General features: G+C 37.5%; 1 protein-coding gene across 1 annotated transcript in view; it reads left to right on the forward strand.

The window, feature by feature from the left end:
* The window catches only part of RUNDC3B (RUN domain containing 3B), a 53,012-nt gene that overhangs the window by 30,223 nt on the left and 6,730 nt on the right, over nt 1-16,059 (forward strand). The window contains exon 8 of the mRNA XM_059842702.1: nt 370-527. Coding sequence (XP_059698685.1) covers nt 370-527 — 158 coding nt within the window. The remainder of the gene's footprint in view (nt 1-369; nt 528-16,059) is intronic.

The following is a 16,059-nucleotide window of genomic DNA, read 5'->3' on the forward strand; positions in this document are numbered from 1 at the left end:
GTGTATTATCTAACATCCTGCACCTGTTCAGTTGCAGAATTCTGGTCTTTTTCTTGTACTTGTGACAGTTGTTTTTGAAAGATGAATTAGTGTTTCATGCTGGTGGCTTTCCTGTCTCGTTTTTTCGTCCATTTTTCTACTCCTCTGCAAGAATATAAATAAATATATGATTTTCATGTTACCTCTTAGAAAATCTCAAACTAATCTACAGTCAATTTACAAGTCTGTTTAAAAATAAATAATTAAAAAAACCTGCAACAAACCCAAAATAAAATTGTATACATCATAAACCAACAAATATGAACATGCATATCAAAAGTGGTTTTGATAGTGTGTTATTCAAAGTTTTCTAATAACTTACATTTTCAGGGTTATCTTGAAGAATTGGTACGACTCAGAGAAAACCAGCTGTCTGAATCTGTCTCACAGAATAAACTGCTGTTACAAAGAATTGAAGATATGGATCTAGCCCATAAAATGGAGAAGGAGCAGCTGGAATATATCATTGTGGAACTGCAAGACCAGTTGTAAGTTAGCATAATGGAGAAGCATTGCTACAGCAGCATTACTTAAATTATTTAAGTTATATAACTATACAATATGTAGAGTTTCTAATCCTGTGGAAATGAGTCAACTTCTTAAAGAAATTGATCTATTTTAGCTTCTTTTTTTTTTTTTTTATCTGACAAGTCTTAGATTTGGGAATGGTTCCCTGGAAACTATAGTAGTGTAAAACAGAATAACTCTGAGATTAAATATTTAAATTTTTTAAAGTCTGAAATAGCTTACAGTAACTTGCTTAAATTTTTTACATGTTTTTATGAAATGTTCCTTATATTTTATTACTTCCAGTTTTAAGGCTACCCCTAAAAGTTCTGAAATCAGGTACCTTTTGAAGACCATTTTTTAAAAGTTAGGCAAGGGGGGTAAAAAAAATATTTCTTTTCTTTAGCTAGATTTTAATTTATTTGTGATGGCTCAGACACAGTAGAAGTTCATCTTAGTAGTAGTCCTAAAACTGTTAGTCCTAAAACTGTTAGTCCTAAAACTGTTAGTCCTAAAACTATTCCAACTGGCAAAACAGTTCACTGTCTCCCTTTCTTCAATGCGAGGCAAAATGCTGAAACAGTAAAAGGCTTATTTTTTATTTACAGCATATGTGATTTCTAGTATGATAAATATTCAAGTATCTTATGATCATTATACAGTTTATCCTCTCAGCCCTGTGTGTTGGGTGGGGAGGCACTCTCCTTTTGCAGAGACATTGCCATGTTGGATGGGTCTCTGAGCAGCCTGGTGTAGTGGAAGGTGTCCCTGCCCATGGCAGGGTGTTGGAGCAAGATGATCTGTAAGGTCCCTCCCAACCCAAACCTGTAATTCTGTGTTTGAAGACCCAGGCAGATGGAAAACTCAGTGATAGGTTACCATAAAACTGATAGGTTGCCATAAAACTGCCATTCAACTGCAGCAGTTGAATGTTCTGTTCATAACAAATGTAAAAAAAGTTATTTTGCCTTAAATCTGGATTAATTTTTTAATGTCTGAGCCCTGGAGTAACATAGCAGCCATCTGAGATCTTTGAAACAATCCATGATAGAGAACATATGAAGACACCATCCAAAAGGGTCTTTACTATGAAGTAAAATATTTCAAGCTTGTAAGCAAAGTTTTGGGGTTTTTTTCTGCTGCTCTCTCTCTCATGATAGATCATTTTATTACCAGTGCTTGAAATGGATTTTATGAAAATGTTCAGGAATATGGAATTGGTATTTTATTTAGGCCAAATGCAGAGTTGAGTAAGAAAAAGATGTTTTTCCAAGTTTCTTTTTTTTTTTCCTCTGATTGACTGTAAGGTTTTGAGACATACCTGTTCTTGAGCTCTTCTCTGAACTTGCTGATATGCCTAATGATTCATGTTATACTGCTTTGGCATCCCTGGTTATTTGGGGGAGGTCTGGGAAGGTGTAAACTTATTTAAACCTACACTGATACTGGAAATTTTGAATGTTCATAGCTGCTGTTAAATTTTAGCAGAGATGTATGCAGTCAGGCTGTTCTGAAGATCTCGGCCTTTCAGGTTCGATTTTGTTTGACGGCTTTATTGTGTAAAGGCTCAAATTGTGGAATAACCTCTGCTGTATCTTGACAATGTTCTTGTATATCTGTTTGTGAGAAACTGCAGTCAGGAGTCTGAACTACTCTAGATATTTGGGGTGTAATTTTACATTTTTATTGCTGTGAGTGTAGTGTGCCTGTCAGGTGAGGGAAGGGAAGAAATATTCCTAGCAGGTTTCTAATGGTCATCATCAGTTATAATTATTTTAATCAAATTGGGTGGTTTTTTGGGGTTTTTATTCCAACCAAAGGTAATCTGGCAGCCGAATGTGTTTTATCAGTAATATGTCTGTAATGAGGCATGAGTTTTGGCCAATTGCTTTTTACGGTCCAGCCATTTTAGAATTATGTTACAGTAATACCAAAACTTAGTGTTTTGCTCCCCTACCATTACTGGCATTTTGAAGCAGTGAATGTATGCTGTAATCTGAATTCTTCATCAGCAGATAAGAGCAAGTTGGGGACTGTAACTCTGCCCAAGGCATACTGCATTGCTGTTTGTAAAACACTTTGAGATCTGGTTTAGGATTGTTTGCTGTGTAATTGAAACTATTATAAATAAACATTCTATACTTCCTTTTTGATGATGCTCTTCTATTCTACTGGCTGCTGTTCTTAAGGTAGCAAGGTCTATGACTTCAAAGTTTTGTTGAGTAAAGTTTTCTTGAGGTTTCCGAAATTATATTTCACAGGCAAGAAAAGCAAAATGTTTTATGTATCTTGTCAGTGGACTTGACAGAATCTGAGTCTGTATCTATTTCTGCCTTGCCCCACCAAAAAAAAAAAAAAAGTAAGGTGAGGAATACAGGTCTGACTTTGTTGACAGTATAGGCTGTTGTATTGCTGACTTGGAAACCAGTTAACCCGGGATCAACAGATCAACAAGGCCTTTAGATTAAACATTAGATTTCCTACAGAGACGCTTTTCTGTATGCACGATCCCTAAGGGGGCTTGCTGCAAAGCATGAAATAAATACGGGGATAGGACATCAGAAAATTTTGGAAGGAATTTTTCTTTTACAGCTGCTATGCTTCATGTTCTACAATGTTCAGTATTCTTTACAATTTTCAGTATTCTTAACTTTGTCTCACACACTTGAATATTCAAACTACAATGAACAACATAGTTTCCAATTTCATTAAAAGATCTCATCCATTTTACAGATCTCATGAATACCACTATCTGGAAAATGGTGAAGCTGAAAATTTATCAATTAGTAATTCACAAAAGAGTAATTTTTTTTGTGTGTCTCTCAGCTTAATTGCATTCCTTAGCAATATGCCCACCCATCTGGGAATTGGACCTCTTACTTTGTTGGCAGGTGTCTGATGGCAAATTAAGCTGGAAAAGTGAATCTGCAGTAGACAACCTGATTATCAGTTCAGCACACTTAACCTAATACACAGCTCATCAGGAAGAAGGTTCAGACTGGACATTGGAAAACATCTCTTTACCCAGAGGGAGGTCAAATACTGCAGTAGGCTTCCCACCCATCTGGGAATTGGACCTCTTACTTTGTTGGCAGGTGTCTGATGGCAAATTAAGCTGGAAAAGTGAATCTGCAGTAGACAACCTGATTATCAGTTCAGCACACTTAACCTAATACACAGCTCATCAGGAAGAAGGTTCAGACTGGACATTGGAAAACATCTCTTTACCCAGAGGGAGGTCAAATACTGCAGTAGGCTTCCTGGAGAGGTAGTTGATGCCCCCAGTCCATCAGTGTTCAGAGGCATTTTAATTGTATGAATTGTAATAATGATGAGCCACTCAGGGCCTTTACTTGTTTCTTCAGATGTCATCACTGTCATGTGTTTTTTTCCTAGGACTTGAACAGAACAGTGCTTTTGGCTCCACTCTTCTCTAAGAATAGTGTATTTCTAAAGGCAGTTCTAAAGGCCTTAAAGTACATAGAATTAACAGCTCTGAAGTGCTTGAAAATAACAGCTCACAGGAGGGCAGCCAGGAGAAGCCTGTGATCCATGGCATGTCTAGATGAAGAAAATAGTTCAAATTCTGTAACATTCAAATTACGGAATTGTCATTTGATGGGTTAGAGATCCCAAAGCATCAAGGAACTGGATCCTGGAGTATTCAAAATGTACAGAGGCAGACATTCCTGCCTCCTCTGTGTTTCTGGAAAGAAATGTTGAATGTCTCTTGAAGCACAGAGACATTTGATCGCACACCCCATCAGTAAAAAAAGTTCTAAGAACCCCCACAGTATAGGTATGATTATTTATAAATTATATAAATATACTGTTGTGCTAATATATTATTTGCATTCTTAAACATGCAAAAATAGAAATTGACGAGTATAAGATAAAGATGAAATAAACAATTTACATTGTAATGGAAATGTTACATTTAAAAAAATTTATTAGCAGTACAAGAAGAGTTTTTTCCAGTACCCCAAAGATTATCTCCTGCATCCCACTTTGAGACCACTGCCTTGAAGTACTAGTTAGCTCAGTCAAAGATGTGGCTGGGCAAAATCTGGAAACATTGGCCCACAATATCCTTGCATTAAAACTCTCTAGTTCAGTTTAAACAGGCTTTTTTTCCCCCTTAGGGCGATTCTTAGTCCTCCTTTTGACTAACACACTACCTCTGTTACGACAAACTCTGCTTTTGTTACTTTCGAGTTCAGATTCTGCATCTGAAATTGATATTTATATATGCTAAATATTGATGGATGATTACAAGAGAGATTCCATCAATTTCCTGCTTGGCTCATTTCCTGCATATTGACTCACTAATGTTATAAAAATTGATCTCACTGATCAATTTTTAAATGTTTTTAAGTTGATCACTTTAACATAGAACATCTTTTTAAACAAAGTGAAAGGAAAAAGGAAAGCACTGTATGCAAAGCAGAAAAACACTCAAAATGCTTTAGAATTTTTTTCTTCTGCTTTGATTTTTGCTGAAATGAAAACAATGATTTGTGTAATGTTTACCACCACAGGTTTCTTCCTAAAGAATTTTTTCAGGTTTCCAGGTTGGTGTAAGTTATGGCCCCCTTGTCCCCACTGGTGTGACTTTTTAATCAATTTATCACATTTATGGGAAATTTATTTTGTACATTCAGTGACCATGCTATATTTCATACCACTCTGGTTTTTATCTCCCTCTGCTGTTTCTTCCTACATCCCCATCTTGTTATGGTGTTCTGTGGATGGAAGAAAAGTTAGGGGGGAAAAAAGTCAGTCTTCCATGTTTGGAATTCTGTTACTGTTTAAGGCATAAATAAGCATCAAATTAAATTGAAGGAACACTCACATCTTATACTGAATTAAGCTTGACTGTGGAATTAAGAATTTTTTTTAATGTGTTGTCATATCTTAAATATAGGTTCAATTTGTCTGGCTGTTCCCTCAGAATTAGCCTTTTCAAGGTCCAAACTATGCTATTCATTCTTAATGTCATAATATAGCTTAATATTTGATTATATTAATAATACTTCATATTTTAATATCCAGCAATACTGCATTTTCTATCTGAAAAATACAGCTGTATTTGTAAAGAGAGTAAATTTGGGTGTGATTAACTCCAGGCAAAATTAGCTTCTCTGTTTCAAACACACCATGACCTACCAGGTCTGTTATGGACTACAGAAAGGCAGATACACTATGTTCTCTGTTAGCAAAGATGCTTTCTTTTCAGTGAATGCTCATGCCCCATTTAGTTAAAAAACTTGCACATGAAAATAGGATCTCTGCTTGTCCTCACTTTGTCAAGATGCTGTTTGTAAATGCTCTGGAGTCTGTAGAGTGCTGCTGTGAGCAGGCAGGAAGGCACAAGGCTGTTATAGGATGCAGGCTGTAGCTGGGCTGTCAGGGATAAGGCTGTTAGAGGATGCAGGCTGTAGCTGGGCTGTAGGAACAAGGCTGTTATAGGGTGCAGGCTGTAGCTGGGCTGTAGGAACAAGGCTGTAGAGGATGCAGGCTGTAGCTGGGCTGTAGGAACAAGGCTGTTATAGGGTGCAGGCTGTAGCTGGGCTGTAGGAACAAGGCTGTAGAGGATGCAGGCTGTAGCTGGGCTGTCTGGGATAAGGCTGTAGAGGATGCAGGCTGTAGCTGGATTGTAGGAACAAGGCTGTAGAGGATGCAGGCTGTAGCTGGGCTGTCTGGGATAAGGCTGTAGAGGATGCAGGCTGTAGCTGGGCTGTAGGAACAAGGCTGTAGAGGATGCAGGCTGTAGCTGGGCTGTAGGAACAAGTCTGTTATAGGATGCAGGCTGTAGCTGGGCTGTAGGAACAAGGCTGTTATAGGATGCAGGCTGTAGCTGGATTGTAGGAACAAAGCTGTAGAGGATGCAGGCTGTAGCTGGGCTGTCTGGGATAAGGCTGTTAGAGGATGCAGGCTGTAGCTGGGTTGTAGGAACAAGGCTGTAGAGGATGCAGGCTGTAACTGGGCTGTAGGAACAAGGCTGTAGAGGATGCAGGCTGTAGCTGGGCTGTAGGAACAAGGCTGTAGAGGATGCAGGCTGTAGCTGGGCTGTAGGAACAAGGCTGTAGAGGATGCAGGCTGTAGCTGGGCTGTAGGAACAAGGCTGTAGAGGATGCAGGCTGTAGCTGGGCTGTAGGAACAAGGCTGTAGAGGATGCAGGCTGTAGCTGGGCTGTAGGAACAAGGCTGTAGAGGATGCAGGCTGTAGCTGGGCTGTAGGAACAAGGCTGTAGAGGATGCAGGCTGTAGCTGGGCTGTAGGAACAAGGCTGTTAGAGGATGCAGGCTGTAGCTGGGCTGTCAGGGATAAGGCTGTTATAGGGTGCAGGCTGTAGCTGGGCTGTCAGGGATAAGGCTGTAGAGGATGCAGGCTGTAGCTGGGCTGTAGGAACAAGGCTGTTATAGGATGCAGGCTGTAGCTGGGCTGTCAGGGATAAGGCTGTTAGAGGATGCAGGCTGTAGCTGGGCTGTCAGGGGTAAGGCTGTAGAGGATGCAGGCTGTAGCTGGGCTGTAGGAACAAGGCTGTTATAGGATGCAGGCTGTAGCTGGGCTGTAGGAACAAGGCTGTTATAGGGTGCAGGCTGTAGCTGGGCTGTAGGAACAAGGCTGTAGAGGATGCAGGCTGTAGCTGGGCTGTCTGGGATAAGGCTGTAGAGGATGCAGGCTGTAGCTGGGCTGTAGGAACAAGGCTGTAGAGGATGCAGGCTGTAGCTGGGTTGTAGGAACAAGGCTGTAGAGGATGCAGGCTGTAGCTGGGCTGTCAGGGATAAGGCTGTTAGAGTTTGCAGGCTGTAGCTGGATTGTAGGAACAAGGCTGTAGAGGATGCAGGCTGTAGCTGGGCTGTAGGAACAAGGCTGTAGAGGATGCAGGCTGTAGCTGGGCTGTAGGAACAAGGCTGTAGAGGATGCAGGCTGTAGCTGGATTGTAGGAACAAGGCTGTAGAGGATGCAGGCTGTAGCTGGGCTGTCAGGGACAAAGCAGAGAAGAGCTCCAAGGAAACAGAAGCGGGAGGGTCTGAGCAAAGGCTTTGAAATTTAGCTGTGTTTTGTGTCTCCTTGTGAGTAAAACTTTAATGTGGGTTGCCTGGCTTTGTAATCCTAGCTCAAAACCTAAATCATCTGGAGAAATAGGGAAGCTGGATAAATTTTTTTTAGCCCTCTTGCCTTCATTTCAGATAGTCCCTCTTTTAAGACTTTTTTCAAAGAAACTGAATTCTTCAACTGCTTAAGTACAGTAAATCCAATTTGTTGCAGCTGCTTTATTTCCTCACTGAAAGGAAGTTGAAGATTAAATTTTAATCTTTGATCTTGGTAAGTTTCTTTACTAGAATGTGAAAACTGAGAATGCTAATCCTTTCCTTTTAAAGCTTTAATGGATCCTGCTATCAAACCCTAATTCACATTAGCCATGCTTTTATTTGTAATGCTTCCTGTCTGTCCTCTGCTTCTCCCTCAAGTTTGAGCAGCAGTTTGAAATCCTTAGTATTGCAGTATGCTTGATTTTCAAGTCTTTCTTTTTCACCTTGTCTGTGTGTGGGTTTTGGTTTGTTTTGTTTGTTTTTTTTTTTACATCATAGAAAAAGTATTAAATATTCTGAGAGATGATAAAACTTCTGTTTAAGCAGTGTTTTGATTTTCTTTTGGTGTAACTTTTTCTTTTCAAGTTTGCTGCAATATCGTAATCCCATTCTGTTTTACAAGGGTGTGAGTTGACAGCTAGAAGGGGAGCTCTGTTTTTAGTGAGGTGGAAACCCAAGAAGACATGGGTGTTTCCTTTTTTATAAATATAACTAGGAAAAGTTCATCTGGGTGTAGGACATAGAGAGACTCCTGCAATTCAGAGAGAAACATGGAGGGCAAGGTACAGAACTATGCACAATTAGACAGTCAAGCCTCCAACATCATTATTCTGTTCTTAGAATCCATGTGGTTTTATTGTGCAAGTGGAAGCCAAATGTTTCTGGGTTGATAGTGGCCTGAAGGAAAGGGCTTACTCTGCAAGATGCAGTAAATAGGGAGGCATTTATTTTTAACCCCTCATATTTTAATATCTTATTCCAAACTATTAAAAAGGGGGGTTAAAAGGTTTATATTAAAATAAATCTTTAACATTCTAAAAAAAAGTTTAAAGCTTTTGAAGCTATTGGTGTCTTCGAGGAATATTGTTGGAATATTTACAGGAAAATGTTTTCTGACTCCAGAATGAAAAATACTTTTGTAAGGAGTCTGCCTTCTGCTCCCTTTTGCCCTGCACTCCCCTTGGTGGGTGTGAGAGACCCACAGGGACTTTTCTTTCCCCATTTTGCATACCTAATGACATTAGCATGGCAGTGTGTCCCCTTCTAGGGGTCTAATGTGTAATGCTAAACTCTGTTTTAATAGTGGCATCTTTTCTCTCTTCTCCCATAGCTTCACTTCTATAGATAAAGGTATAGCATAGAAGTACCAACCAAGAAAACTTTAAATAAGTTACTTGGACATTAGCACCTTATGCATTCCAAAATCCAGAACATTTGTCCAATGTAGAATTAAAAGATTGGGAACAGGGAAAAGTAAGGCCTTTCAAAATAATAAAAATGACAAGGATTGAGCCTCTGAAGGCCTTAGTACAATGCAGTTGTAAATGATGTGCACTCGTGGTAGGAAAGCAGATTGACTGCATTATGAGTTCCTTCCTCTGTCAATACACCTGAACTGTGGCAGCAGAAGAATACTTGCTTTGGCATAGCAATACAGCAGGCATCAGTGTCTTCCTCTTCTAAATCCACAAAGAATTATCTCGTGTCTGGAGCCTCAGGTGAACTTGAGGCTTTGTTGTCATAAAAGAGTTTGAATAACTTGATGTTGCAAATGGAGGGATTAGTAAGAAACAGATAAAAATTATGGTAAGTTAATCATGGTGCATAATCATTAACTGCTGGATTGCAATCACAGAGCCTGAATTTGATTTCTTTGTGCTTTATCTGTTTAGATAAATAACCTCGCCATTACCATTAGCTTCCGAGAGTCACAGGGTTTTTGTGCTTCATTTCTTAAACTTCATATTCATCTACTGTACATTTGCTTCTGTATTCCAAAAAATACTGAGGGGAAAAAGCAAGTATTTCATATTGCTTATACATAACTGCGAAAAGTTGAGCAGAATTTAAATTTTTCTAATATTTTTAATGCAAGTTACATGAAGTTCAGTATCAAACTAAATGGGTTTCAAACGACAAATAGTGAAAAAATCATCCTTTTTTTTAAGGGTGGAAGAACACTACCAGGTTAGAATGGGGAGGAGAGGCTAGTTCTGTATTTGCAGTTATTACTTTATCATTGATATACTGAAGGAGTATCTCTGCAATTCATCAGACAAAAGAAATTGATGTTCAAATTATCCTAATTTCTGGTTTTTTGGTTTAAATAAATCAGATCAGGAATTAAGTTTCATTCAGTGGGAAAAGATTAGCAAATTCCTTTTATACTTTCACAACAAAATTACAAGTTTCTCTAAAATACAAATAGTTTGTTCAAAAGAGAGTGAGTTACAGGTCACTGTGCATACACATGATTGCAAAAATGTTGGAGGTTTTTTAAATTATGGATGGTGTTTGTAAATTTAAGTTACAACTTGTTTTTCCAGTTTTAACTTTATGTCTTGTATTTCTTCAATATTTTGTTAAAATAAAGCACAGTCTAAATGAGTTCTGGAAAGGCTTTAAATAGATCCAGGGAAATGCCTGAAATTATAACCAAGAAAATACAATCAGTATGCTCCCTGATTCCTAAGCAAGAAGTTTATATTAGCTGCTGTCCTGTTTTGGCTAGCAAGTGGTTGAGATACAGACAGGTATTTTTTCTGTTGGCCATTGAGATGTTCTTATGCAACCACTTAACATTGTAATTTTTCATTATGTTGTTATCCAAATTATAACTCAAATTACATTGGCAAAGATTCTGTTTCTAGTGTTAATATCTGATTGTGGGTTTTTGCTTGGGTTTTTTTTTTCACCTCTTTGACCTTGGATCAGACTTTTGCCCTCCTCTTTTTTTATCTGCAATTTCTAAGATTTTAAAGCTCTGCTTTACTGTTTGCATAGTTTGGCAGCTCTATTAATTCACATTCAACTGCCAAGAAGGATTTCTATTACTCAAGGCTTGCTGCTAATAATTTAATTTTTTGTTTGTAATTAAAACCTTTGTATTCTGAAAGAGCTTATATATGCTAGTTTTGGCAAATACTTGCCTATGTATGTAGAAGATTAATCTTCCAATTACCCTTTTGGATATCTCTCATTAAACTCTTGCTATCTTAATATGATAGTGGAATTTTAAAGAAAAAGTAGGCATTTAGTCCACTCAAAGTTACTTAACCATTTTGCAGTTGTTTCTCCTGTTTTTACTGAATTCAAAGGAATCAAGTTAAAATTATAAAAAAGTTATTGAGAATACCAGTTTTCATGATCTGTTAAGAAGTTCTTGATTTATTTTTTTTCCCACACCCTTGTAGAAATGTTTTTTTAAAAGGAATTCAGCTATAAACAGATATGTTGTATTTACTTCACTGACATAAGGGAAAAAGAATCCTTAAATGACAAAAAGAGCTTGAAAGGATATTTACAGAAGGCAAATTAGACAATCTGTCAAGAAAAAAGCTTGTTTGCTAAGAGTCCTTCATTTCCCAACAGAGATGGGAAAGTAGTTGAAGAACTGAAGTCTGCTTTTTACTTTTTCAGTAGTTTGGTTGCCATCAAGTTCATCATTCTTGTTTTCTGTCAAGACCTACTGTCTGGGAAGACTGGTTGTTTTGTGCCTGCTATCCTCCTCCAGAGAATCAGGCCTGGTTATTTGTCCACGGACATGAAGAGTGTCAGTCACATGCTGCTTTGCTATTTTAGTGAGCATATGCCAAGTTAACATATTATGGTATGTTTTGATCCATTCTGTGTTCAGAATGGATGTCTGTGTTCAGAAACAAAATCTCCACTGCAGTTAGACTAGAACTCAGGAGTCCAGCTGCTGGCATTTCTGACAGTATAAATGTCCTCAAGTTATCCAATGGTCAAGAAAATCAAAGCCTGTATAAAATTGATAATTAATTTTGTTAGGATATAGTTCAAGATATCTCTAAGAGACAATAAAGGAGCTTTAAAAAAATGCTGAAGATGCTTCAAGGGTATCTGTTCTGTGGCCCAGATAGTGCCATGGCTGTGGCACATGAAGATCTCTTGGTCAGTGGCTGTGACACATGAAGATCTCTTGGTCAGAATAAGAAAATGTGTTGCTGTAGGACATTCCTGCTTTTTTCTCACTGCAGCCACTGCCTTTAGAAAGTCTACTGGCATCTAAGTGCTGTGGCATCTAGTTTGGGGTGTAGTGTGTCAGTGTACAAGGCATAAATCTGAGAGAGATGCTATATTGCAGCATCAAAATCTACTGGTAAGTAACTCGTTTTCATACCTGCTGATCTAATTTCTCAAAGTCCAATGACATACCAGTCCAGACAGCTCACTGCTCTGCTAGAGTACTGACAGCTCAGGAGTTCCCTTTTTATTTTGGAGTTGCTTTTACAGATTTTAGTTATATTCATGTATGCTATCAATTTGAGTTTGCATTCCATATTCCCTGTCCTACATAAAGGTTTTTAAATCTTGTTCTTATGCAAATGTTTTTATTTCTTTTAAGCTTTTATTTTCACTTTTACTTTTCACTACTCAGGTAGTTCTTGAACTGGAACACTCATCTGATGTAATTCCCTTTCTTAGGGAATTAGTCTGTTTGGTTTATTTCCTGTCTTCATCTGCTGGTAGGAGGGCAAATTGCCAACTGGACTGGCATTTTCTGGATTTGGAGAAATTAAACTTGCAGGTAAGAAATTACTGGTTTTTCATAGGTATAATTGGAAACAGAACTGACTTTTGTTTTGTTGAACAAAAAAAAACCCCATGTAAATGGAACTTTTGGAATAGGCTTCCAAAGAGTCTGCATTTGATCCAAGGGAAATTGGAAATCTGGTATAGCTGAAATGACCCCAGAAATTCTATGTGGTTATACAGGAAAGGCTTTTCTATATTAGCTTGGGCTAAACTTGGATTGAATTTTATTTGCTTTTTTTTTTTTTTTTTAAATTCCCAGAGGTAATATTGTTACAGTATAGTAAGTGACCAGCTATAATCACTTATATAATTTCTGTTGTGCACGCAGGAACCCAACATATAGGTTGTCTTTTGTTCCTCTGTCTCACTGTTAAGTCAGGTCACACTTTCAAGATGCAGAAGTCTTAGATGTGTTAATCAAAGCAGTAATTTCTTAATCTCTTGAGAGGCAGATGAGCTGCCAAAAGCAATGCTAGTGCAAACAGAAGCGTTTCTGGGTTTATCTTAGGAATTAAATTTTAACAACATAAACACAAACAGATAAAACAATAGCAACAAAAAAGCTTAGTTAAAAAGAAAAAGTAAAATAGCTACTTATGATGCTTCATTAACACAGTGGCCCCTGATGTGATTGTGCCAGAACTTAAAGGCATCACAGATGGAAATGGGCAGTAATTTGTCAATTGCATTTTATTTTTGGTGTTTAGTGTACAAAAATATATCCTGCATGTGCTTAATACTCTCAGAATGTTAAATCATTAAATAAACATCTCAAAATAATAAAAGTTGATGAAATCTACTCTCTGGAGAGTACCTGACAAACACAGGGTGAGTGAGCAGTAGAGGAGAAGGATGTTATTGAAAGACTTCACTAATCTTACATTTCCCTTAACTTCTTAAATGCACAATTAAAGAACTGAAAGTCAAGAGCATGCAGAGATATTTCTGGGAATAGCTGTGTAAACCTGATGAATGCTTTGGCTGCTTCTGTTATTCTTGAATAAATGTAAGTAAATTTAATGCTTTGGCTGCTTCTGTTATTCTTGAATAAATGTAAGTAAATTTACAGGTCTGGAGGGAGCATATGTATCTGCAGACACTTATTTCCACCCTGGGAGTATGTTAGTATTGATTAGTCTCATCAGTAATCTTTTGTAATAGGCAGGAATTCTTTAGCAGGATGTTTTTTTTACTGAGGAGACTTTTTTTTTTTGTTTTTGAACAGGAGCCTAATTTTAATAGTAGTTCTTGGTATAGAGAAAAAAAAATACAAATGTAAGGCAAATATTGGTTAGTTTTTAATAATATACTTTAGTGCTAAGATGTTCTCATCTCATTTGCTGGTTGTTTTGTCAAGAAAATTATTACTTGCAGTAGTATTTTCAATTTGTGTGGAGTTTTTTCTTTTTTTCAGACATAAAAAAAAAAAATCCCATCACAATTCAAGTGGCCTAAATGTTATCCTGGGACAACATGGCGAGACTTTGTACATTATACTTCCTTTATACATATGCATTGTGGAAAAATCTATACTGTGAAGTAGTACAAAGGGTATTTGGTCATTTTAAAAGAAATGCCCTGGTTTCAGCTGGAACAGAGTAATTTTCTTCCTAGCAGCTGATATAGTGCTGTTTTTTGGATTCAGTTTGAGATTAATGTTGGTAATAGACTGATGTTTTGGTTGTTGTTGAATGTTCTTTCTCTGCCTATCTCTTCACAATTTCTTTATTTTATAATGTTTGTAGAACTTGAAACCCTATTTGAAGTTATCTTACAGAAGTGTTGTTTGGGGTAAGGATTGCTAAGGGTACATCTGTTAACTTTCTGCAGATTATGGAACAGCTACTGCTACTTTTTTGCCAACACGATTGTAAAGAGCTGGAAATAGTTGTAGACACAGAGGGTACCAGTTAGTTGGATGAGAGAGGGGAAGCTCAGGCTCTCAGGCAATTAAGAATTTTTTCATGGCTAGATTAGAGAATGTACCATAAATAGGTTTAACCCCCCTACTCTCATAATCTGTTCTTACATAATCCTGCTACACTGCACAACACCTCTGCACTCTGCAGTCCCACTGTGTCAGTCCAGGATACCCGGTTCAGCCATATCTCACACACCACCTGTCTTTCATCCAAAACACAGCCATACAATCTCTTACTAAGATCCACTGTATTCTCCATGTACCAGCTGCCTTCCTGAGATTACTGCTTTTAGCCACTGTTTTTATCTTCTTTTCCAGACTGAAGAAAAGGAGCTAGCAGCTTGGTGTATATGCTTGTTTTCACTCAGGTTTAATTGTATTTCCTTGTTTTTAACTTCCTCCTTTAGTAAATCCTATTGTTTCTCTCTTACTTACCCTCTTTTCATTTTGGAGTGTCCTGGCTTTTACTCCTATATTAAATGGCTTGACATACTGTCTACAAATCTTATCTTGCATCATCCTTAAATCTTCACTGCTACAAAACCAATAGAACCATATTTTATTGAACTTTATTGAAAAATAGAACTGCATACTCATTGCAGTCCTGGTGCAAGGAATAGTCCTGCCTGAAACCCTGCAGCATCCCTGCACAGAGCTGGCCAGCCTGGTTACAGTGTTTGCATTCTGGGGGACAAGAGCACTGCTGTAGAAATTCAGTATACTCTGGATAAAATAAGTTGTTGTCCTTGGAGAGCTCTTAACCTCTAGAAAGTGTCTTTCTTGTCTGAACAAGAGCAGGACAGCACTAGATAGTCTCGCACAGCTTTTTTCCACATTGAGTTTTGAAATTGGTATTTGCTTTTTTTCATTAAAACTTGATCATATTTTCTTCCTTTTTAACTTTTTCTGTACTAAATATTATTGTATCCACCTCTTTTCCTGTTTCTGAATACTTGTAGCAGGATCATCTTTCCTCATGGTGATTAGGAGTGTGAGGATTCTGTATGCTGTGTTCACATGGTGCTTAGGGACGTGGTTTAGTGATGGACTTGGCAGTGATGGGCTTATGGTTGGACTCAATGATCTTAAAGGTCTTTTCCAACCTAAATGGTTCTATGTTTCTAATCAGTTTAATACTTTGACTCTTCAAATAAGTTTGGTTAAACAAAAACACTGCCAGTTTTTGCATATCGAGAGAATTGCTGTCTGCAGGCAATACCTCTATAATGGCTCTCTGCTGCAGTGGAAACCTTTGATACTTGAAAAATGTCTGCAAAAGAGCTAAGAGCTATATAATCTACAAAGCAGATAAAATAGATAGTAACTAATAGCATCTGGTGTGAATATTTTGTCTTTTATTGTCTATGCTACTATTTTTATATATATTTGGTACTGTGCTTGGACTGATTTTATAAATTCAAATCTACTTTTACATATTTTTAAAGATTCAAAATAAAAGCTTTAAGTAGGCAATATTTAGTTCTCAAATATTTGACAGGAGGATATTTAGTTCTCCTCAAGTTTATCCAACTTGATACCTGGTTTTCTTCCTGAGCATGGTGGAGTGGTTTAAGAAGTGATTAACTGAAACTATCTTTAAATGTTATGTTAAAATGCCTGGAAAATTTTGGTGAGTCTTTGCTTCAGAATTTCTTTGTTCACACAGTAGGGTGTAAAGATTTGTGGAATATAGAATGTAGAAATACTAGATATA

This window comes from Haemorhous mexicanus, chromosome 1 (assembly GCF_027477595.1).
Source record: "Haemorhous mexicanus isolate bHaeMex1 chromosome 1, bHaeMex1.pri, whole genome shotgun sequence".
NCBI classification, from domain to species: Eukaryota; Metazoa; Chordata; class Aves; order Passeriformes; family Fringillidae; genus Haemorhous; species Haemorhous mexicanus.